Below are 24,310 nucleotides of genomic sequence, written 5' to 3'. Positions count from 1 at the left end.
AATCCATTTTTCAAAGCACCAGAAGGCAAGACAAGAAATGATGGATGGAAACTAATCAAGAAGAGAAGCAACCTGGAACTAAGGAGAAACTTCCCAACTGCAAGAACAATTAACCATTGTTAATTGCCACCAGAAGTTGTGGCTGCTCCATCACTGCAGGTTTTTAAGAAGAGATTAGACAACAATCTATCTGAAATGATATATGGTTACCTGCTTGAGTAGTGGGTTGAACTAGAAGACCTCCAAGGTCCCTTCCAATCTGCTTTTCAGTTAGTTTTCAAGTATGACTGGTATATTTGGTATACGCAATTAATTTCAAAGAGATGGTCAAAACATGACTACCAGGCACATTTTCCTAGTGTAGTTTGAAAGTAATTGTCAGACCTGACCCTGCTTTCTTTTCCCTTGGGGAAAGAAACACTCTTGACTCTGTTGGTGGTGAAAAGGTTACTTGGGCTAAAAGCCAAGTGGTTATAGTAAGCAAACCCAGAACTAAGAGTTTGCAAATGAAGATTCTCTAGTTAATTTTCCCTTCTCTGGTCCACACCTGTTATCTCCCCATTGCCAAATCATATTCAGAGAAGATGCTTTGATTACTTTCTTTGCAAAGTTTGGGTAGATGGCTAGGTGTTGCATTCCATTCCTAAGTCTGCAGCCTTGAGATGTGTCGGGATGGCATGAAGACTTCTTTCAGTTTTGCCCATCTCCCCACAGCACCATCCCTCCATGGCTAATGACAGATTGACATCTAGGGAAGCTTAGGTGTGAGCAAAGGATGGCAGCACTCACAGTAATTGTCCTCCTCCTGCGTAATCTTGATCATTTTACCTGCAGTATTTTACTTCCCTGCAGGCTAACCTCAGTAGGCAATGAGTTACTTCTGTTCCCTACAGAAATGATGAAAGAGTATAACCTCTCTCCTATCCTCCTCTTTTGCCTTCCACCTATAGATACAAACCTGTATCATATAATGCAAATCTCTAAGGTATTATAACCATGACAGTAAAGGAGAATATAAGCTATTATAATGCAAAAGGATTAACAAAATTTGAATTTTCTGTTTGCTTGTGCTACAAAAAGATTTAAAGCACACCAAGAAAAGAATGTAACAAACATTTTTTTCCCTCTTAGTCAGTAACATGAAAAGGTTATCTTGGGCCAGACTCTCTCTTTCTCTCTCTGTTGCCTAGGAAGGAGGCAAAGGCAAACCTATTCCAAAAACATTTTGAAGAAAACTGTAAGTACTAGCCTGAGAAGTTGACAGGAGCCAAAAAACTGATTCAAAGCACCCTCCCCCCAAATGGGACAAGAGGCAGCAGCAAAAAAAATTGTGGATGTTGTCACCTGTAATCCAAATTGAATGCCTTGAAAGATACTGCCAAAGCACCTCAAAGCAGAAATGATTTCCTTACACAAGTTTGATATCCATGGCCATACAACAGAAGCCACCTAAAGAGTCACTGGATATGCCCACAGTCATTCAGTTATTTTTTTGGTGTAGTTTGTCATTAGGCTTCATTTTCTCTATAATTAAACAGTTAATGAGATAATTTGCTTGGCAGGCTAGCTAGTGGATGGATAAAAATGGATTCAGTATGATTACTGAGTCTAAATCAGAGGTCCCCACCCTTGGCAACTCTACAACTTATGAACTTCAGCTACTGTAAATCATCAGACTGTCATGCTGGCTGAGGAATTCTGGGAATTGAAGTTTACACACCATAAAGTTGCCAATAGAATGTTTCCTTGTTCTCCACATGGTGGCGATATTAGCAAAGAAATCTACTTCTGTTCTGCTTGCTCAGAATTAGGAGAAACAGTAATACAAAATTGAACAAAAGGAATCTGACTCTTTAGCAGCGAAAACATGTGCAGATTACAAGATGGCAAAAGACTGAACAATTAAATATGATTTGAACAATTAAATCATAAAGGAAAGAAAGAAAGACTGGATTTTGGGGCAGGAGAAGCCTGGAATCATGGAGAACTGCTTTTGGAAAAGACAAGGTCTGTATGTCCTTCTCTCTTTCTCATTCCTTAGAGTAATGTGTGCTTCAATTCGCTTTTCTGTCCCTGAAGAAAAGAAAAAGGGGTTTCTGGTGGCTAATGTGCTCAAGGAATTGAAACTGAAGACAGGGGAGCTCTCCACACGCAAAGCACATTTAGTTGCTGAGGGCACCCATGAATACTTCCTCCTTGATATTCATACTGGGAATCTGTTGATTAATGATAAAATAGACAGAGAAACTTTATGTGGCCAGAATGATCCTTGTCTACTTCTTTCTCAGCTTGTTTTGGAAAATCCCTTAGATATTTTTAATATTGAAATCAAGATAGAAGATGTGAATGACAATGCGCCTAAATTTTGGAAAAAAGAAATTAAGGTGGACATTCTTGAAAATATTCTAATAAATATGATATTTCCCTTAGAATTAGCTCAGGATGATGACTTGGGAAATAATAGCATCCAAAATTATATTCTTAGTCCCAATGAGCATTTTCATCTTGAAGAACAAAAGAATGAAGACGGAAATGACAATATATACCTTGTTGTGAAGAAAATGTTAGATAGGGAGAGGGTGCCATTCCTTGAATTGATTCTAATGGCTATTGATGGAGGAGTTCCAAAGAAAACTGGCACAGTTCAAATTAATATTAATGTTCTGGATCATAATGATAATTTTCCTCTGTTTAGTAAGTCTGAATATCAGGCAAGAATAAAGGAGAACCTCCCTAAGGGAACTCTTGTGATTAAGGTGGAAGCTACAGATCTGGATTTGGGTTCAAATGCACAGATCCTCTACTCCTTCCATCAGGTGCCTGAAAGGATAAACAATTTATTTTATTTAAATGAAATTACTGGTGAAATAAGTGTTTGGGGACAGATTGATTATGAAAAAGAAAAGAGTTATAGCATGAGCATCAGAGCCACAGATGGAGGGGGTCTTCCAGGTCAGTGCAAGATACTGATAGAGGTTGAAGATGAGAATGACAACCCCCCCGAAGTGTCAATCATATCTCTGATTAGCACTTTAAAGGAGGACTCTCCCCCGGACACAATGGTGGCCCTCTTCAGTGTGAGAGACCCAGACTCTGGAGACAACAGCAAAACGGTCTGCTCCGTTGAGATGAATCTCCCTTTTGTGCTGAAAGCCACCAACAACAACTTTTATCAGCTTGTGCTCCAAAGTCCCCTAGACAGAGAGACAGTCACTGAATACAACATCACCATCACTGCCATTGACTGGGGATCTCCTAGGCTCACTTCAACAAGACTGATTAATGTTCAGATCTCCGATGTCAATGATAACTCTCCCCATTTTGAAAAGCCTTCATACGACATGCAGATCCGGGAGAATAATATTCCAGGCTTGCTCATCGGCTCAGTCCGCGCTCTGGATCTGGACACAAAGCTGAATGCTAAAGTGAGTTACTTAGTTCTGCCCGGGAAGGGTGATGGCCTGGTGACCTCTTACATCTCAGTCAACTCAGAAACCGGAAACATGTATGCCCTGCGATCCCTGGACTATGAGCAGATAAGAGGCTTCAGAGTTACTGTGAGGGCATCTGATGGAGGTTCTCCTTCCTTGAGCTCAGACGTGATTGTCCAAATCCACATCGTAGATGAGAATGACAATGCTCCCTTCTTCCTGTATCCCCTCCAGAACAACACATCCCCATGCAATGAGCTGCTTCCAAAGTCAGCCGAGACTGGTTATCTGATCACCAAGGTGGTGGCAGTGGATGCAGATTCTGGCCAAAACTCTTGGCTTTCCTACGAATTGCTGAAGGCCACGGACCCAGCCCTTTTCAGCATAGGAGCGCAGAATGGGGAAGTGAAAACCAGGAGAGCCCTGAATGAGCGAGACACAAACAAGCAGAGGCTGGTGATCCTGGTCAGAGACAATGGTCTTCCTCCACAGACCAGCACAGCGTTGCTTAATGTTCTTCTTGTGGATGGCTTTTCGGATCCCTTCCTGAGGAGGGTGGATGTCAGTGTGCAAGAACCGGAAGAAGATAAAACCTTGACCAAATATTTGGTGATCTGCTTGGCTGCAGTCTCCTTTGTGTTCCTGGTCTGCATTGTTGTGTTTATTGTGGTCAAAGTGTTCAAGAAGGACACCCAAAGCCATTTTACTGCAGCTGTTCCTCACTTCCCACCTGCCAATTCTGATCCTCCAGAGAACTGTGCTGATTCACAGAATGGGTCGCTTTCCAGGACTTACCGTTATGATGTTTGTTTGACTGGTGGATCCTTAAGTAGCGAATTCCGATTTCTCAGGCCCTTTTTTCCTGTCTTTTCGGTGGGAGATGTTAACATCCCAGGGGACAATAATATTTCTGCAGGCATCCAAGATACTTCTGAGCAGGTTGCAGTTAATGGCGAAAAGAAAGAGGTGAGGAAAACATGCAATTAATTCAGCCTCTTCTTCTTCATTCTCCCTCTATTCTTTTTGCCTTATCAGTCATTCCTGAACTACATGCTGGTTATTTATTAATGAATCAGATATTTTTACTTTAATTTTAGTTAAGAACATAGATCACAATTATTTTATAGTTAGTCCTAACAATTAATCTTTTTGCAAACATTTGATATTATAATACACTGAGTGGCAGTTATGACGAATCTTAGAGGTTTCAGCTGTCCCAGGACCTCCATGATCCCTTGATTGCAATCTAAGCACTGGACAGCCAGCTCACAATTAGGATGGCCCTGCATCCCATGATCACGAGGACTCGATTTGCAACCTTCAGTACATGTTTCCCATGACCAGTTTCAATGGGGAACCTGGCAGGCAAGGTTGCAAACTGTTCAGGTAAATCCTACCTAGCTGCCTGCATTCCCCCAACATCTCTGCAGTCATGTTGCACCTTTCCAATCACTCATACACCTTTGCACCCTCTCCCTAGGCCACACTGTGCTCATGCTCTGCGTCCTGGACTTTGTACTCTTGTGCAGCATCCTCTACCCAGCAAAATCCATTCCAAGCCCTGTTGTACTGACATTGGGCTTTCCTTGCCAATTACACAGCCTCTTTGAACTTTGCTTCATTCATACTAAGTTTCCCCAGCCAGAGGTGCACCCTCCTTCTCAGTACTAGGTACTCCAAGCCTTGTCATGCCTTTGTGTCCACCTGTTCATCTCTTCACTCCCTCTTCCACCCAGCAGTAGCCATTTACCTGCGTGTTGGCCAGGTGCTGAGCACCTAGACCTCTCTCAACCTCCCCACTGATTTTGGTTGTTGGAAGTTGGCAGGAAGTTGCAAGAGGTGTTCTGTGATTTTCATTTGCTATTGTTAAGTGATATGAACACATGATTTATGAATTCATTGCTTAGTGGCAGAGATTCCAGTCCCAACTGTCATCATATCTTGAGGATTCCCTATACGTTGATTTACACCTTATGTATTAGCTAGCCATAATTATACCTAAGATGGTTTCTGATTCATGTATTTCAAGAAACAAGTCACTGTCCTAGTGTAGCCTAGTAGAACAGACCATCACGTAATCCACAACATTTGTCTGGGAACCATAAATTATATGAATCTTAAAGATTTGTACCAAGCTTGACTGGCAGACATACACAATGTTTCATCTTCTTATGTCAGTCTAGGAATATTTTACTTGCAAAGTAACCAATATGAATTTAATCTGAGTCACGGAAATGTTATAAATTACAGCATAGACAAAGTGCTGCAAATATATTCTTCATATTTTCCTGTCACAAGGAGTGTCTGAAATATGAACTGATCAAATATCGGGGTATAATTTTTTTATTGTTTTTCACACCTTACAGGGATTCCAATTTACATACCTGAAATTAAAATACAATACAATACAATATCAAATGTCAAATTCTTAGTCAAATTAATCAAATTTTTCTAATTATTTATCCAATTTATTTTGGTATATATCATTCATCCTGTGCTACCTCATTTCCAAATGCTATCATCTGGATTTTAGATAATGTTCTTTGCTTTCATTTGTATTTAAAGTGCTATACTATCTAAATTTCTCTTGTCTATTTGCTATTTTTCATAACTGTGCCATCGTGCTTCAGTCCCTGATCTGATCAAATATGTTAGCATCTTATTCTCTGATCAATCCATGTTTTGGCAGAATATACATAGAATATATAGATAGTTACATATTTTTGCTGGTAAGTGAAAAGGAAGCAAGCCTAGTACAGATTCGACAGAAAACAAGCATATATATAAAACAAGCATATATATAAAACAAGCATATATAAAAAGCTGGTGCTTTTGGCTTCATGCTAGGGTGAACAAAGTGTGGTCAGAACTGCCATCCCTCTATAATACAGTTGAGGGTGGGTGGAGTGCTGGCTCAACTGCTGCAAGTGGGTTGGTTGGCTGTGTTGTAACATCCTGATTAGTTGAAGGGGTAACACCTTGAGTAGTTGTTGCAGTTGATTCCTGCTGTTTTGTACAGTAATGTATGTCTGTGGTGTAACATCCTGGGTTTTGGTTTGACTCCGAGTTTGTGGTCCGGTTATGTGTTTATGGCATGTGTTAGTTTGCTTTGTGTAGGTGTCAGAGGGAGTTACAGCAGTTGGAGATGCTGCTGTTGTTTGGCTTCTGGGCACTGGCAAAAAAGTAGCCAACATCTTAAGAAATCCCAAAGACAAGATTCAGGAATGATATGATAAAGAATATCAGTATTTTGGAGCAGTACATGTAAATTGTTAATGTTCTGAACAATTCATTATAATTTAGAAAGTTGAAAATACTGGATAATATTTTTACTAAAAATGTATTCAAGAGTGTTTCTGATAGACAAGATAGACACACCTATCCATCCATCCAAGCACTCAAAAAACCTGTCTGATATTTAATATTATTGAATGTATTTTTCTAAAGCACCCGAGTGCAGCACAACGAGTGGAAGCTTGTTAAATAGAGATCTAACCTGAGAGAATTGTCCTGATAGTGAGACCAATTAATGGATTAGCATGCCTCCCAGTATTCCAGTGCTCCATCACTGGAATTTTATAAAGAAGACTGGATAGCCTTTTCTCCAGGATGCAATAACGTTTCCTGCCCTGGGCAGAGAGTTGGACTAGAAAACCTTCAAAGTTCCTTCCAACTGTATGAATCTTATGATGTATCAGTCAACTGTGTCCAAACATTTTTAACAAAATATCCAAATATTTTAAACAGTGATTTGCAATGACTGTCAGTTTAAAATTGACCATGGTTTGGTCTATTCTACTAATTTCCAAACTTTAATCACTATATCACAGGAGTTCTCTTTGCAGTGTTGCAATGACCATTGTGGATTCTACAAGTCAGAGCAAGGGATTAGACCCAGAGTAAATGTTCATAGTACTATCATTTTGTCAAGACAAAATTGTTTTCTACATTCCTTTAAATTTCTATGAAACCGTAGTGTGAAACCTGTTACAAGTCCATCTTAGTCCTTTGAAACACTGCATGCCATCTTGTAAGGCACAACCTTTCATCACTCTTGTGTCTCTACACTTTACTCTCAAGGACGTTTAATCCAATTTCCACACTGCCAGTCTAGATTTGGGGAAAATAGCATGCAGTTTGTAGGTATACATAGTCAATAGGAAGTTTGAGAAGGATCAGAGCAGTTCAGTGTCAGAGAGTATTTATTTGTGTGTTTTTATAAATAAATAGGGGACACAGATTTAATTCCTGACCTAATTGAGGATAATTTTTTGATTTGTTTCATATTTGCTCACACAAAACACAATAGTGGCTGTATTTGGAAGTAGGGATAGAATATAGGCAAACAATGAATTGCTAAATTACATTTGCCATACATTTTTCAGAAACATCTATATCTTGTTTTGGGGAAAGTTGCATTTATTTAGTACCTGATTGATATTACAGGCCTAAGTTTATCTGAAAGTCCAAGACAGATTTGCCTATGTAAAAACTATAATGGTTTAACAGACTGAGTAAGGTTTTTATAGGTTCGGGATATCAGAAGCATCAGCAAAAACTGGAACCACCTAATATCATTGCCTAAAATTGAAGAATCATATTAATATTGATTGGTTGCACAATAATCCAGATGTTTAGATTGAGTTTGGCATTTATATTCACCTATCAAGTCCTTCCAAAAGATCTAGGATAGGTAGGTTTTGTTGTTTAATGATTTTAAAAGTATCATTGCGGGATGTAAAGCTGCCTTTTGTAATTGATTGATAGTGATTTTTTTTCAATGCCCATGGTTTTCAGATGAGGCTCCAACTGTTTTGGGATTGCAACGAAGGCACCTATTACTATTGGTACTACCTTTGCTTTCCTTTGCCACAGTTGTTCTATTTCTATTTGCAGGCATTTGTATTTTGTTATTTTCTCCAGTTCTTACTCTTGTATTATGATGTTTCAGATATTGCCATATCCACTGTTGTGGTTAGCTCTGACCCAGCTCCTGCCCCAAGGAATGTGGAGGTGGATGTGGGGAAAACATCCACATGCCACAGGCCTGTTTTACTCCCGATAGAATCTGCTGACGAAGTTTCCTCTGACCAAGGAAGTGTGAGTGACAGGGAAGAGGGGAATTTGGCAGACAGCCCAGGAGAAGATCAATCTTCCTTATCATCCCTGGATTCTGAACAAGAACTTATGACAGACCCACGCATGCGGAGAGTGATGCATAGGAGAGAACAACTGAAGGATCACGAAGCTTAGTACCAGGAATAATACATGCATTAATGGGAATAAGGAGATCGCTGACCATTTCAATAGCTACTTCTGTTCGGTTTTCTCAAAAGACACCTTACAAAATAATACTATAGAGGGATATAGCATTGCTTCCAGCTGTATGGATTCATCTCCAGTGATCTTAGAAGCCGATGTCTTAGAAGAACTTGAACGATTAAAGATAAATAAGGCAATGTGTCCAGATGGCATCCACCCCAGAGTTCTTAAAGAACACAGATCTGTCATTGCTACCCCCGTGACTGATTTGTTTAACCAATCCCTATTAACAGGAGATGTTCCTGAGGATTGGAGAATGGCCAGTGTTGTGCCTATCCACAAGAAGGGCAGTAGAGAAGAAGCTGGTAACTACAAGCCAGTTAGCTTGACATCAGTTATAGTTAAAATGATGGAGACTCTACTCAAAAAGAGGATAAATCAGCACCTAAAAAACAATAACTTATTGGACCCAAATCAGCATGGCTTTACTGAAGGCAAATCGTGTCAGACTAATCTCATTGATTTCTTTGACTATATCACAAAGGTGTTGGATCAAGGTGGTGCCGTGGATATTGCCTATCTGGACTTCAGCAAAGCCTTTGATATGGTTCCACATAAAGAGCTGATAGATAAATTAGTGAAGATTGGACTTAATCCCTGGATAGTTCAATGGATTTGCAGCTGGCTGAAGCGTAGACATGAGAGATTTATTGTTAATGGCGAGTATTCTGAGCAGAGTCAGGTTACAAGCGGTGTGCCACAAGGGTCTGTTCTGGGTCCTATTCTTTTTAATATGTTTGTGAGTGACATAGGGGAAGGTTTGGTAGGGAAGGTTTGCATATTTGCCGATGACTCTAAAGTGTGCAATAGGGTTGATATTCCTGGAGGCGTCTGTAATATGGTAAATGATTTAGCTTTACTAGATAAATGGTCAAAGCAATGGAAACTGCAGTTTAACATTTCCAAATGTAAAATAATGCACTTGGGGAAAAGGAATCCTCAATCTGAGTATTGTATTGGCAGTTCCGTGTTAGCAAAAACTTCAGAAGAAAAGGATTTAGGGGTAGTGATTTCTGACAGTCTCAAAATGGGTGAACAGTGCAGTCAGGTGGTAGGGAAAGCAAGTAGGATGCTTGGCTGCATAGCTAGAGGTATAACAAGCAGGAAAAGGGAGATTATGATCCCGCTACATAGAGTGCTGGTGAGACCACATTTGGAATACTGTGTTCAATTCTGGAGACCTCACCTACAAAAAGATATTGACAAAATTGAACGGGTTAAATAAGGTCCAGGAGGGAAGTGTTTTTAATAGGAAAGTGAACACAAGAACAAGGGGACACAATCTGAAGTTAGTTGGGGGAAAGATCAAAAGCAACATGAGAAAATATTATTTTACTGAAAGAGTAGTAGATCCTTGGAACAAACTTCCAGCAGACGTGGTAGATAAATCCACAGTAACCGAATTTAAACATGCCTGGGATAAACATATATCCATCCTAAGATAAAATACAGAAAATAGTATAAGGGCAGACTAGATGGACCATGAGGTCTTTTTCTGCCATCAGTCTTCTATGTTTCTATGTTTCTATGATTATTACAGGAGATAAGTGAGTCCACGTGTGGTTGGGTGGGGCTGCTGTAATTAGTGCTACAGATAAAAAGAGCAGCATGCTGATTTAGCCTTGTGGAAGTTTATCTGATTCATAGTTCATCAAGATTGTGGTTTTGCTGTTTCCCTGTTCAAGACTGTGTGTGGACTTTCTGGACTTTGGAATTTGGACTCAATTTCCCAGTTACTGGGTGAGAAATTGGATTGCATGTTACCTGTGCCTTGTGTGTACCAGAAAATCCCTTTGACATTTTAAAAGGGAGTTTTTTCTGCTTTTATGTTGATAAAGACTTTTGGTTTTCCTTCTATCGTGTCGTGTGTGTCTTTCTGGACTAATTACCCTGTAATTACGGGCGGTTGGGACACGCCACCAGAACATCCACTGTCCAGGTATTGGTGTTGTTGTCTGTCTTTTTAAACAATTATTAAGCCTTGGATATTATGTGGCAGGTACTTAAAAGTCTCAGGGCATTTTAGCTTCTTCGTTTTCTATTATTTTCTCCATTTTATGATCCCACCAGTTCTTGCTTGCAGGCAAATGGTATTTTTGCAGCTCTTCCAATGCACTGTTGATGCCATTTTGTCATGCTATTGTTGTTGCTACTTTGTCATGCTGTTATTTGTAATCAATCTTGCAGCAGCTAACAGTTTCTTCAACTTCTTTGCAGAAAAGATATTGGCTGTATGCTTCTGTCTTCTTAATTCTGGCTTAATTCATTGTCATCTTTGTCACTGAATTTGGACTTTAAAATCTTCTTCACTTTCTTGATATATTCATTTCTGATCTTCTTAACTTCAGTGTGCTTGAAAAATGCTCAGCTTGGAAACTGACCAGGTATTTGTAGTGATATTCTTCCTCCAGACTCTTGATGCAGTTCCATAGGGCATCTTAATTCCCTGTGGAATTAAAATGATTTTTAGCATTTTTAGCCTGGTGGTGGTAAGGATGGAATATTGGTTGAGCCCAAATTCCATTACAATTCCCTGACCTTACACAGAGATAGAATTGAACAATGAATCTATTTCAGATTGCACTCTTCCATTCAGCTTCATATCATCCATGTAAATGGATGATGGGAATGTCTGGCAGCTATTTTTGATGTTTGGTAACTATGGCCTGACCTTTTCACTATACAATGTAGTTGACAGGAGAATCAGTGCAGTTTTATTCACCTAATGTGTCCCTCCCAAGGAGTTTGGGATAGGCAGATGTTATCTGATGGTATTAACAATTTCACTGCACAATGTAAGTGGTTCCAAGGAAAATTGCCCTGTGCAATTGTTATTATTATGGTTCATCACACAGCCAGGTTATTATATATATAAAAATCCCCTACACTTCATGAAGCTGATTAAGCCATCTCTAAGCCATGAAAAGTATACAACATTACTTATTAAGGTGGTAGCCCTTAAACCTTTGCTAGATAATTTATTAAGGCTACACGTCTGATAATGGGAATGTGATATAGGCTGTTGTCTGTCTACACATTGAAAATTTCTGAATTTTTACATACAAACTATAAGAATACAGTCTCCATCTCTCTTCCAAGATGATCTAATATGATAGCCAATTGTTTGTTCCTGTTCTTCCGGATTATATTTGTTACAAAAATATGAAAAAAAAATCTAAAACAAAACATTGGACAGGCAAAAGAGGTAAAAACCTTGTGAAAGTAATAAGAAAAAAAAGAAACAAATAGATGCAGTAGCCGCCCCGAGTCTACGGAGAGGGGCAACATACAAATCTAATGAATAAATAAATAAATAAACTTCTGCAAACTGAGACTTTATAATTTAAATTTCTGGCTGCTTAATTTACTCTGAAAAGAAATATGAAATGTCTAGATATGAATGGAAGTGAAAATAATAATTGTTTTGAACTATAACTTATGACATGAAAAGGTGCAAGTAAAAATTAAAAATACAAGTTATATTCTTCTGGATCATTTACACATCCTTATACATACATTCATATCACAAGCATACTAAAAATTATAGCCTGTATATTTGGGAGGAATTCCTTTTCTCTAGACTGAAAGCTATTAATATATTATTTTGATATAACAAAAGACACCAACATTGTATAACATTTTGTTCTTTTGAAAAGATGCATATACTTTTGTGTACTTTAAATAAACGCTTAAAGCAGGTCCATAAATTCAGTGTTACATTTTACTTTATACACAAGGTGGTGCTATTGCACCAAACAGTAAAAAGACAGTGTCGTTTTCTTCAAAGTTGATTTAGTCTTTAGACAAAGGAATCTCAGAACAAAAGGCAACAGCTTTCAGTTAAATCTTGAGAAATTTCTGAAGAAAATACTCCAGTATGAATACTAAAAAATAAATCCCGTTGGATTACAAACACAACTATAAAGGAAATTATAGGAGTTGCTTTACAAAGAATCTTACTGAATGTATGACCTTCCCTGAGAGAGGCTGGCAAAATGGAAGTATCTCATCCTAGCAGGCAAGTGGTCTTGTTTTTTCTGTCTCTATGTTGTTCTGGTCTGTTGTGTGAACCATTCCACTATTCAGTGCCTGAGGAGAAGAAATCTGGATCAATAGTAGCAAATGTGCTAAAAGATTTGAAAGTAGATGTGAAGGATCTCTCTGCTCGCAGAGCACAATTGATTTCTAAGAGTTCCAGACAGGATTTCCAGCTGGATCCTCATTCTGGGAATATAATATTGAGGGATAAAATTGACCGAGAAGCTTTGTGTGGTCTGAGTGATCCTTGCACTCTATTCTCTGAAATTTTGCTGGAAAATCCTCTTCAGTTCTTCAAAATTGAAGTTCAGGTAGAAGATGTCAACGATAATTCCCCTATATTCTCTCAGGATCAATTCCTTTTTGAGATACCTGAACAGACTCCCATAAATGCACGTTTCCCCTTAGAGACAGCCCACGATTTAGACAAAGGAAAAAATGCTATCCAGAACTATATACTTAGCCCAAATGAATATTTTAAGCTGGACGTACAAAGTCAAAATGATGGCAGCAAATATGCAGAACTGCTTTTGGCAAAACCATTAGACCGCGAGGTGATCCCTCAGTTTATCCTCACTCTGGAAGCTGTGGATGGAGGGATCCCAAGGAGAACTGGAACAGCACAGATAATTATTGATATTCTGGATAACAATGATAACGTGCCCCAATTTGAACAAACAGTGTATAACGTGCAGCTTATGGAAAATAGCCATCCAGGTTCATTGGTTGCTAAAGTTAAAGCCACTGACAGAGATATTGGATACAACGCTCACATCATTTACACTTTTAGCCAAGCACCAGCAGATGTACTCCAATCGTTCAGGTTAAACAATCAAACCGGGGAAATTAGGCTTGTAGGGAAAATTGATTATGAAATAAAAAGTAAATATCAACTCAGCATCAAAGCCACAGATGGAGGGGGATTGTCTGCTTATTGTAAACTTCTTGTTGACGTTGAGGATGAGAATGACAATGCCCCAGGAATAATTGTATCATCCATCACTAATCCATTACCAGAAAATTCTCCCCCGGAAACACTGGTCGCACTTTTTGGCATCAGAGATCAAGACTCTGGAGACAATGGCAGAACTACCTGCAACACTGAGAAAAACCTGCCTTTTATACTAAAGCTGACTGAGAACAATTACTACCAGCTTGTGACTCAACAGCCATTGGACAGAGAACAAATGTCACATTATAACATCACCATCACAGCCATCGACCAAGGTTTTCCCAGACTCACTTCACTGACAATTATTAGCATTCAAGTTTCAGATGTCAATGATAACCCTCCAATGTTTGAAAGAGGTTTCTACAATTTGCACTTACGAGAAAACAACATTCCAGGACTGCTCATTGGATCGGTCCATGCTGTGGATGTGGACACAGAACAGAATGCCAAAGTAACCTACTCTCTTTTGTTTGGAAAGATCAGGGAAGAGCCTGCATCATCTTACATCTCCATCAACACTGAAACTGGGAACTTGTATGCTATTCGATCTATAGATTATGAGGATATTCAGGATTTCCAGGTGATGGTGAGGGCTGTTGACAAGGGCTCGCCTCCCCTGAGCTCAGAAACGATGGTCCGAGTTTTTATCACAGATGAAAATGACAATGCCCCCTTCATCCTCTGCCCCCTTCAGAACAACACTTCTCCATCAAATGATCTTGTTCCCAGAGGAGCAGAGACAGGCTACCTAGTCACCAAAGTGGTGGCGGTGGACAGAGATTCAGGGCAGAATTCTTGGCTTTCCTATCAGTTGCTGAAGGCCACAGATCTGAGTCTCTTCACTGTTGGGACTCAGAATGGGGAGGTGAAAACCATGAGACCTGTGAACATCCGAGACAGTTTCAAACACACTCTTATTGTGGCAGTTAGGGATAATGGGCATCCTCCTCAGTCTACTTCTGTGACCCTAAGAATTCTTCTAGTGGATGGCTTCTCTGATCCCTACATGAAAATTATGGATAACCCTAAGGGTGAAGTTCCACAAGAGGGACATCATACTCTAACACTGTATTTGATTATTTGCTTGGTTGCCATCTCATCCATTTTTCTTCTTTCGGTCACTGTGTTTATTGCAACCAAGTTTCAGAAGCGAAGAAAGTTCATAGGAAGTTCTCATTCTGTAACAAATTTCCCTGGGGGACCAAATTTGCAAGAGAAGTGTGTGGACCCTAATACTGGGACATCTTCTCAGGCCTACAGCTATGAAGTGTGCTTAGCTGATGGGTCTCTGAGCAGTGAGTTTAAATTCCTTAGGCCTTTCTTTCCTGTGTTTACTATGGAGCATCAAAAAACTCTGCTGAACCCACAGATTCATAATGATTGCCATGATCTTCCTAATCAATTGGAGGAAAGAGACCATATATCCCAGGTGAGAATATTATTAATGTAATTACCTTATAAATATATATGGTTTGAGTAAAACAGAAATTATTAATTTCTAAAAATAAAAAATTGTCTATTAAGCTCATATTAAGACTTACAAAGTGGCGCTCAAGGTGGCAAGATGCACGTACCATGCTGCCTTGATTGCATCAGTGGAATCATGCCCGGACGCTTTGTTTAGGGTTACTCGCTCCGTTCTTAATCAGGGGGGAGTTGGGGAGCCATTGCAGAGCAATGCTGAGCATTTTAACATATTTTTCGCTGATAAAATCGCTTGGATTCAGACGGACCTTGACTCCAATTGGATAGCAGAGTCAGCTGACAATGAGTCAGTCGAGGTGACTGGAACTCATTGTTGTCCATCTGTTTGGGAGGAGTTTGACCTGGTGACACCTGATGAAGTGGACAAGACCATTGGAGCCGTGAGTTCCACCACCTTTTTACTGGATCCGTGTCCTTCTTGGCTGGTTTCGGCCAGCAGAGAGGTGACACAGAGGTGGGTCCAGGAGATTGTCAACGCTTCTTTGAGGAGCGGTCCTTTCCAGCTCCCTACAAGGAGGCACTTGTGTGCCCGCTCCTCAAGAAGCCTTCCCTGGACCCAGCCATACTTAACAACTATTGTCCAGTCTCCAACCTTCCCTGTGGTGTCTCTCCAGCTCCAACAGTCCTTGGAAGAAGTTGATTATCTAGGCCCTCAACAGTCAGGATTCAGGTCCGGCTACAGCATGGAAACTGCTTTGGTCGCGCTGATGGATGATCTCTGGTGGGCCTGGGACAGGGGTTTATCTTCTGTCCTGGTGCTTCTTGACCTCTCAGCGGCTTTCAATACCATTGTCCATAGTATCATTCTGTGCCAGCTGGAGGGGTTGGGAGTGGGAGGCACTGTTCTGCAGTGGTTCTCCTCTTACCTCTCCAGTCGGTTGCAGTCTGTGTTAGTGTGGGGGGGGGTCAGAAGTCGACCTCTAGGTCCTCCCTTGTGGGGTGCCTCAGGGGTCAATCCTCTCCCCCTTACTTTTTAACATCTACATGAAACCGCTGGGTGAGATAATCCAAGGGCATGGGGTGAGGTATCATCAATATGCTGATGATATCCAGTTATACATCTCCACCCCATGTCCAGTCGGTGAAGCAGTGGAAGTGTTGTGCCGGTACCTGGAGTGGAAGTGTTGTGCCGGTATCTGGATGGGTGTCAACAGGCTCAAACTCAAACTTGACAAGATGGAGTGGCTGTGGGTTTTGCCTCCCAAGGACAATCACATCTGTCCATCAATTACTCTGGGGAGGGGGATTTTTGACCCCCTCAGAGAGGATTCGCAACTTGGGCCTCCTCCTCAATTCACAGCTAACATTAGAGCACCATCTTTCTGCTGTGGCAAGGAGGTTGTTTGCACAGGTTCACCTGGTGCACCAGTTGTGACCTTATTTGGACAGGGAGTCATTGCTCACAGTCGCTCATGCCCTCATCACCTCGAGGTTCGACTACTGCAATGATCTCTACATGGGGCTACCTTTGAAGAGTGTTTGGAAACTCCAGATCATGGAAAATGCAGCCGCGAGAGCTATCGTGGGGCTCCCTAGATTTGCCCACATCTCGTCAACACTCAGTGGCCTGCATTGGCTGCCCATTAGTTTCTGGTCCCAATTCATAGTGTTGGTAATGACCTATAAAGCCCTACATGGCATTGGACCAGAATACCTTCAGAACCGTCTTCTGTCACATGAATCCCAGTGATCGATAAGGTCCCACAGAGTTGGCCTTCTCCAGATCCCGTCAACTAAAAAATGCCATCTGGCGGGCCCCAGGGGAAGAGCCTTCTCTGTGGTGGTCCTGACCCTCTGGAATCAACTCCCCGCGGAGATTAGAACCGCTACAACCCTCCTTGCCTTTCGTAAGATACTGAAGACCCACTATGTCGTCAGGCATGGGGAAATTGAGATACCCCTGGGCTTATATTGTTCATGTATGGTATGATTGTGTTGCATGGTTTTAATGACAGGTTTATAGATTTTTAAATAAATATATTGGATTTGTCACATTGTTGTTATTGTTGTGAGCCGCTCCGAGTCTCCGGAGATGGGCGGCATACAAATCTAATTAATAATAATAATAATAATAATAATAATAATAATAATAATAATACAGTGTAATAATAATAATAATAATAGTTATTATTGTTGTTGTTGTTATTGTTATTGTTATTAGTAGTAGTAGTAGTGCAGAGTCTGCTGCCTGTGCAGGGGGTTGGACTAGATGACCCTTCCAACTCAAATAATGAATACATTAATCTCCTGGGGGGGGAAATCTTTGGGGCAACATGAGATCAGAAGTAATAAAACTTCTCCTCCAAACCCCATAACTGGCAGCTAAAGTGATCAGCGAGGCACAAGCCAAGCAAGACCTAAACACAGAAATGCCTCCACCCAAGCCTTCAAAAAAGTGCTAGTAAGTGATGAATGGCTCCAGTCACACAAAAACAACTACTCGATTAAGGACGATCTGACTTGGGTGGGAGGAAAACTATATGTACCTGCATCCCAATGCAGGGTATTTTGGTTTTGTAAAAACACTGCACCTTATCAAGTTCTCGGGCTGACCAAGCAACAGTTGCAACCTGAGTCTACCAGAGCCCACTTGCTCTTGCGTGAGGCACTAGGACCTCCACCTGGGCATGGTTGCACTTGCCATCAGATTATCCTCCCCATCACTGTCACTTTTGTTAGAAGACCAGGTTTGGGTTTCTGGTTTTGGAGTTCCCACCTCCTGGCTAGAGGGGAAAGACACCTCCACAACCTGCTATGTCACCCACTTCTTCTCCTTTCCCTTCCTCGGTTCCTTCTTGGCCTTCAGCTGGCCAGGCTTCTTGCTGCTAACATATATTTAGTATAAGCAATTAATTTCAAAGAGATGGTCATAAACATGACTACCAGGCACATTTTCCTAGTGTAGGTTGAAAGTAATTGTCAGACCTGGCCCTGCTTCCTTTTCCCTTGGGGAAAGAAACACTCTTGACTCTGTTGGTAGTGAAAAGGTTACTTGGGCTAAAAGCCAAGTGGTTATAGTAAGCAAAGGCAGAACTAAGAGTTTTCAAGTGAAGATTCCCTAGTTAATTTTCCCTTCTCTCATCCACACCTGTTATCTCTCAATTGTCCAGTCATATTCTGAGAAGATTCTTTGGTAACTTTCCTTGCAACGGTTAGGTAGCTGGCTAGGTGTTGCATTCCATTCGCAGGTCGGCAGCCTTGGGATATGTCAGGATGGCATGAAGACTTCTTTCAGTTTCCTCCATCTCCCCACAGCTCCATCCCACTATGTCCATTGACCGATTGGCATTTAGGGAAGCATAGGTGTGAGCGAAGGATGTCAGCTCTGACAGTAATCTTCCTCCTACTGCATAATCTTGATCATTTTGGCTGCATTATTTTACTTCCCTGCAGGCTAACCTCAGTAGGCAATGGGCTACTTCTCTTTCCTAGAGAAATTATGAAAGAGTAGAACCTCTCTCCCCTCCTCTTCTTCCACCTTCCAGCCACCCTCATTTCCATAGATATAAATGTGTGTCATACAATGCAAATCTCTAAGGTATTTTAACCATGATAGTAGAGGAAAATGTAAGTTATTATACTGTAAAAGGACTAACTAAAATGGACATTTTTGTTTTAAAGTGCTACAAAAAGATTTAAAGCACACCAAGAAAGGAATGTAACAGTCTGATCACTGAGTCTAAACTAGGGGTCTCCAACCTTGGCAACTCTACAAATTGTGAACTTAAACTACCATAATTCTTCAGACAGACATGCTGGCTAAAGAACTCTGGGAACTGAAGTTCACACACCATAAAATTGGCAATAGAATGTTTCCTTGTTCTCCACATGGTGGCGATATTAGCAAAGAAATCTACTTCTGTTCTGCTTGCTCAGAATTAGGACAAACAGTAATACAAAATTGAACAAAAGGAATCTGACTCTTCAGCAGCGGAAACATGTGCAGATTACAAGATGGGAAAAGACTGAATGATTAAATACGATTTGAATAATTAAATCATAAAGGAAGGAAAGACTGAATTTTGGGGCAGAATTTGAGCCTACAAGGAGGAGCCTGGAATCATGGAGAACTGCTTTTGGAAAAGACAAGGTCTGTATGTCCTTCTCTCTTTCTCATTCCTTAGAGTAATGTGTGCTTCAATTCGCTTTTCTGTCCCTGAAGAAAAGAAAAAGGGGTTTCTGGTGGCTAATGTGCTCAAGGAATTGAAACTGAAGACAGGGGAGCTCTCCACACGCAAAGCACATTTAGTTGCTGAGGGCACTCATGAATACTTCCTCCTTGATATTCATACTGGGAATCTGTTGATTAATGATAAAATAGACAGAGAAGCTTTATGTGGCCAGAATGATCCTTGTCTACTTCTTTCTCAGCTTGTTTTGGAAAACCCCTTAGATATCTTTAATATTGAAATCAAGATAGAAGATGTGAATGACAATGCGCCCAAATTTTGGAAGAACAATGTAGAGATGGAGATTCCTGAAAATATCCCAATGAATATGATATTTCCCTTAGAATTAGCTCGGGATGATGACTTGGGAAATAATAGCATCCAAAATTATACTCTTAGTCCCAATGAGCATTTCCAGCTTGAAGTACAAAAGAATGAAGACGGAAATGACAATATATACCTTGTTGTGAAGAAAATGTTAGATAGGGAAATGATGCCACATCTTGAATTGATTCTAATGGCTATTGATGGAGGAATTCCAAAGAAAACCGGCACAGTTCAGATTAATATTAATGTTCTAGATAGTAATGATAATTTTCCTCTGTTTAGTAAGTCTGAATATCAGGCAAGAATAAAGGAGAACCTCCCTAAGGGGACTCTTGTGATTAAGGTGGAAGCTACAGATCTGGATTTGGGTTCAAATGCACAGATCCTCTACTCATTCCATCAGGTGCCTGAAAGAATAAACAGTTTGTTTTATTTAAATGAAATTACTGGTGAAATAACTGTTTGGGGACAGATTGATTATGAAAAAGAAAAGAGTTATAGCATGAGCATCAGAGCCACAGATGGAGGGGGTCTTCCAGGTCACTGCAAGATACTGATAGAGGTTGAAGATGAGAATGACAACCCCCCCGAAGTGTCAATCATATCTCTGATTAGCACTTTAAAGGAGGACTCTCCCCCGGACACAATGGTGGCCCTCTTCAGTGTGAGAGACCCAGACTCCGGAGACAACAGCAAAACGGTCTGCTCCATTGAGATGAATCTCCCTTTTGTGCTGAAAGCCACCAACAACAACTTTTATCAGCTTGTGCTCCAAAGTCCCCTAGACAGAGAGACAGTCACTGAATACAACATCACCATCACGGCCATTGACTGGGGATCTCCTAGGCTCACTTCAACAAGACTGATTAATGTTCAGATCTCCGATGTTAATGATAACTCTCCCCTTTTTGAAAAGTCTTCATACGACATGCAGATCCGGGAGAATAATATTCCAGGCTTGCTCATCGGCTCAGTCCACGCTCTGGATCTGGACACAAAGCTGAATGCTAAAGTGAGTTACTTAGTTCTGCCCGGGAAGGGTGATGGCCTGGTGACCTCTTACATCTCAGTCAACTCTGAAACCGGAAACATGTACGCCCTCCGATCCCTGGACTATGAGCAGATAAGAGGCTTCAGAGTTACTGTGAGGGCATCTGATGGAGGTTCTCCTTCCTTGAGCTCAGAAGTAATTGTCCGAATACACATCGTAGATGAGAATGACAATGCTCCCTTCTTCCTGTATCCCCTCCAGAACAACACATCCCCATGCAATGAGCTGCTTCCCAAGTCAGCCGAGGCTGGTTATCTGGTCACCAAGGTGGTGGCAGTGGATGCAGATTCTGGCCAAAACTCTTGGCTTTCCTATGAATTGCTGAAGGCCACGGACCCAGCCCTTTTCAGCATAGGAGTGCAGAATGGGGAAGTGAAAACCAGGAGAGCCCTGAATGAGCGAGACACAAACAAGCATAGGCTGGTGATCCTGGTCAAAGACAATGGTCTTCCTCCACAGACCAGCACAGTGTTGCTTAATGTTCTTCTTGTGGATGGCTTTTCGGATCCCTTCCTGAGGAGGGTGGATGTCAGTGTGCAAGAACCGGAAGAAGATAAAACCTTGACCAAATATTTGGTGATCTGCTTGGCTGCAGTCTCCTTTGTGTTCCTGGTCTGCATTGTTGTGTTTATTGTGGTCAAAGTGTTCAAGAAGGATACCCAAAGCCATTTTACTGCAGCTGTTCCTCACTTCCCACCTGCCAATTCTGATCCTCCAGAGAACTGTGCTGATTCACAGAATGGGTCGCTTTCCAGGACTTACCGTTATGATGTTTGTTTGACTGGTGGATCCTTAAGTAGCGAATTCCGATTTCTCAGGCCCTTTTTTCCTGTCTTTTCGGTGGGAGATGTTAATGTCCCAGGGAACAATAATATTTTTGCAGGCGTCCAAGATTCTTCTGAGCAGGTTGCAGTTAATGGCGCAAAGAAAGAGGTGAGGAAAACATGCAATTAATTCAGCCTCTTCTTCTTCATTCTCCCTCTATTCTTTTTGCCTTATCAGTCATTCCTGAACTACATGCTGGTTATTTATTAATGAATCAGATATTTTTACTTTAATTTTAGTTAAGAACATAGATCACAATTATTTTATAGTTAGTCCTAACAATTAATTCATTTGCAAACATTTGATATTATAATACACTGAGTGGCAGTTATGACGAATCCTAGAGGTTCCAGCTGTCCCAGGACCTCCATGATCCCTTGATTGCAATCTAAGCACTCAACATCCAACTCACAATTAGGATGGCCCTGCATCCCATGATCATGAGGATACAATTTGCAACCTTCGGTACAAGTTTCCCATGTTCAGTTTCAATGTGTAACCTGGCAGGCAGGGTTGCAAACTGTTCAGGTAAATCTTACCTAGCTGCCTGCATTCCCTCAACATCTCTGCAGTCATGTTGCACCTTTCCAATCACTCATACACCTTTGCTCCCTCTCCCCAGGTCATACAGTGCTCATGCTCTGCGTCCTGGACTTTGTACTCTTGTGCAGCATCCTCTACCCAGCAAAATCCATTCCAAGCCCTGTTATACTGACATTGGGCTTTCCTTGCCAATTACACAGCCTCTTTGAACTTTGCTTCATTCATACTAAGTTTCCCCAGCCAGAGGTGCACCCTCCTTCTCATAGCACTAGGTACTCCAAGCCTTGTCATGCCTTTCTGTCCACCTGTTCACCTCTTCCCTCCCTCTTCCACCAAGCAGTAGCCGTTTACCTGCATATTGGCCAGGTGTTGAACGGCCTAGATCCCTCTCACTCTCCCCATGGATTTTGGTTGTTGGAAGCTGGCAGGAAGTTGCAAGAGGTGTCCTGTGATTTTCATTTGCTATTGCTAAATTATATGATCACATGATTTATGAATTCATTGCTTAGTGGCAGAGATTCCAGTGCCAAACACCATCATATTTTTTCTCTCACAAGGAGTATCTGAACTACTGTAATATCAATTGATCAAATATGTTATCATCTTTTTCTCTGATCAATTCATGTTTAGGTAGATTCACTTTTAATACTGAGGAAGAAGAAAGATGGTAGGGGGGAGAAAGATGGAAATTTATACATGTATATGTATATGTATTATATAGCCAACATTTTAACAAGCCCCAAAGAAAAGATACAGCTATGATATGAGAAAGAATATCATTATAGTGGAACTTCTACTTACGAACACCTATACTTACAAACTTTTCTAGATATGAACCGGGAAAGGGCAACATACAAATCTAAATTTCCCAGGAAAGAACGGCATACAAATCTAATAAATAATAATAATAAATTTGAAAGCAGCACGAAGGCCCGGCCAGTTTCTTGCCATTACCCCTTTAATCCCAGCCATCTCCAGCTTTTCTGGGCTGCCAGAGGAGCCTTTCGGTGGCGCTTAAGGAGGCTTTGGAAGTCCAGAGCGAACAAACCATTTTCCTTTTTCTGAGCACTTGGAGAGGGAATAAGCCTCTGCCAGCGCCCAGAGAAAAGAAATGCTCCCTTCGCTTTGGGCAGCCCAGAGCGAACAGAGAGTTTTCCTTTCTCTGGACGCTTGGAGAGGGAATAAACCACTTTGCTATGGTGACTCCCTCATGCTGCCTCCCATACACCCAGTGCGAGGTTGCCTCCCTGAGCATCTGGGCATGGAAAGGCAAAAGGGGATCCTTCACCCCAGCCGGATCAACTCTGCTTCAGCCAAACCGAGGTGTCACTATAGCGAAGGAAAGGTGCTGGCTACAAAGCAAGTGAGTGAGAGGAGGGGAGAGCCCTTTAGCATGGGAAGGAAGAGGCAGCAGGTAGCAGCAACAGCAGAAGCCGCCTTTCAGTCAAGGGAGCGGTTTCCCACTCTCGCCCGCCTGGGTTTCTCTCTCTGGCGCAGTGTAGTGAAGGCAGTCTCGTGCTGGGTTTATGGGAGGCGCATGCTCCTCCTCGCCACCTCAAAGTCCCTCTTTTTTTTTAAGCCTTAAAGTTTTGGAGTTTTTTGATTCCCCTCATCTCACCTTCTTCCTTCGGCAGCGACTCTCCTCCTCCTCTTCTTCTTCCTCCTCCTCCCACCCAAATTCCGAGCTTTTATTTCTTTCCTAATGGGTTTGCATACATTATTTGCTTTTACATTGATTCCTATGGGAAAAATTACTTCTTCTTATGAACTTTTCTACTTAAGAACCTGGTCACGGAACAAATTAAGTTTGTAAGTAGAGGTACCACTGTATTTTGGAGCAGTACAAGTAAATTGTTAATGTTTTGAATAATTTATTATAATTTAGAAAGTTGAAAATCTTGGACAATATTATTCAACTTATTTCTCTAAAGCACCTAAGCGCAGCACAATGAATGGAAATTTGTTAAAGAGAGATCCAACCTGAGAGAAATGTCCTGACAGTGTGATCAATTAATGGATCAGCATGCTTCTCAGGATTGTGGATGCTCCATCACTGGAATTTTATAGAGAAGATTGAATTGCCTTTTGTCCAGGATTCAATAACATTTCCTGCCCTGGGCAGAGAGTTGGACTAGAAGACTTTCAAAGTTCCTTCCAGCTGTATGAA

General features: G+C 41.1%; 4 protein-coding genes across 4 annotated transcripts in view; all 4 read left to right on the top strand.

Moving 5' to 3' along the window:
- Positions 1 to 2,045: 2,045 nt before the first annotated feature.
- Positions 2,046 to 6,659, top strand: LOC139165410 (protocadherin beta-16-like). Its single transcript, XM_070748593.1, has 2 exons — positions 2,046 to 4,397; positions 6,549 to 6,659. Exons 1-2 carry the CDS (start codon positions 2,046 to 2,048, stop codon positions 6,657 to 6,659), a joined length of 2,463 nt encoding a protein of 820 aa, XP_070604694.1.
- A 6,089-nt stretch (positions 6,660 to 12,748) lies between these two features.
- On the top strand, positions 12,749 to 19,133 carry LOC139165409 (protocadherin beta-16-like). Its single transcript, XM_070748592.1, has 3 exons — positions 12,749 to 15,172; positions 15,471 to 15,608; positions 18,975 to 19,133. The coding sequence occupies exons 1-3, from the start codon at positions 12,749 to 12,751 to the stop codon at positions 19,131 to 19,133; spliced, it is 2,721 nt and encodes a 906-aa protein (XP_070604693.1).
- Positions 19,134 to 19,356: 223 nt separating this feature from the next.
- LOC139165408 (protocadherin beta-16-like) lies at positions 19,357 to 21,729 on the top strand. The gene has a single exon (XM_070748591.1). The coding sequence runs from the start codon at positions 19,357 to 19,359 to the stop codon at positions 21,727 to 21,729; it is 2,373 nt and encodes a 790-aa protein (XP_070604692.1).
- A 290-nt stretch (positions 21,730 to 22,019) lies between these two features.
- LOC139165407 (uncharacterized) overlaps positions 22,020 to 24,310 on the top strand; it is a 45,665-nt gene continuing 43,374 nt past the window's right edge. Inside the window, exons 1-2 of the mRNA XM_070748589.1 lie at positions 22,020 to 22,128; positions 22,223 to 22,415. Of these exons, the coding sequence (XP_070604690.1) occupies positions 22,020 to 22,128; positions 22,223 to 22,415 (302 nt within the window). The remainder of the gene's footprint in view (positions 22,129 to 22,222; positions 22,416 to 24,310) is intronic.

The sequence above is a fragment of the Erythrolamprus reginae genome, chromosome 3, assembly GCF_031021105.1.
Source record: "Erythrolamprus reginae isolate rEryReg1 chromosome 3, rEryReg1.hap1, whole genome shotgun sequence".
NCBI classification, from domain to species: Eukaryota; Metazoa; Chordata; class Lepidosauria; order Squamata; family Dipsadidae; genus Erythrolamprus; species Erythrolamprus reginae.
Note: the sequence above shows the minus strand (reverse complement) of the source record. Positions and strands in the feature narration are given on the sequence as shown.

Excerpts from the sequence above, each read along its gene's own strand:
- LOC139165409 (XM_070748592.1), top strand. The coding sequence starts at position 12,749 with ATGGAAGTATCTCATCCTAGCAGGCAAGTGGTCTTGTTTTTTCTGTCT. Across the intron at positions 15,173-15,470 it reads AAAGAGACCATATATCCCAG|ACGGACCTTGACTCCAATTG; the intron begins GTGAGAATATTA and ends GCTTGGATTCAG. Across the intron at positions 15,609-18,974 it reads TGGACAAGACCATTGGAGCC|ACAGACATGCTGGCTAAAGA; the intron begins GTGAGTTCCACC and ends ATAATTCTTCAG.
- LOC139165410 (XM_070748593.1), top strand. The coding sequence starts at position 2,046 with ATGTGTGCTTCAATTCGCTTTTCTGTCCCTGAAGAAAAGAAAAAGGGG. Across the intron at positions 4,398-6,548 it reads TTAATGGCGAAAAGAAAGAG|GTGTCAGAGGGAGTTACAGC; the intron begins GTGAGGAAAACA and ends TGCTTTGTGTAG.
- LOC139165408 (XM_070748591.1), top strand. The coding sequence starts at position 19,357 with ATGTGTGCTTCAATTCGCTTTTCTGTCCCTGAAGAAAAGAAAAAGGGG.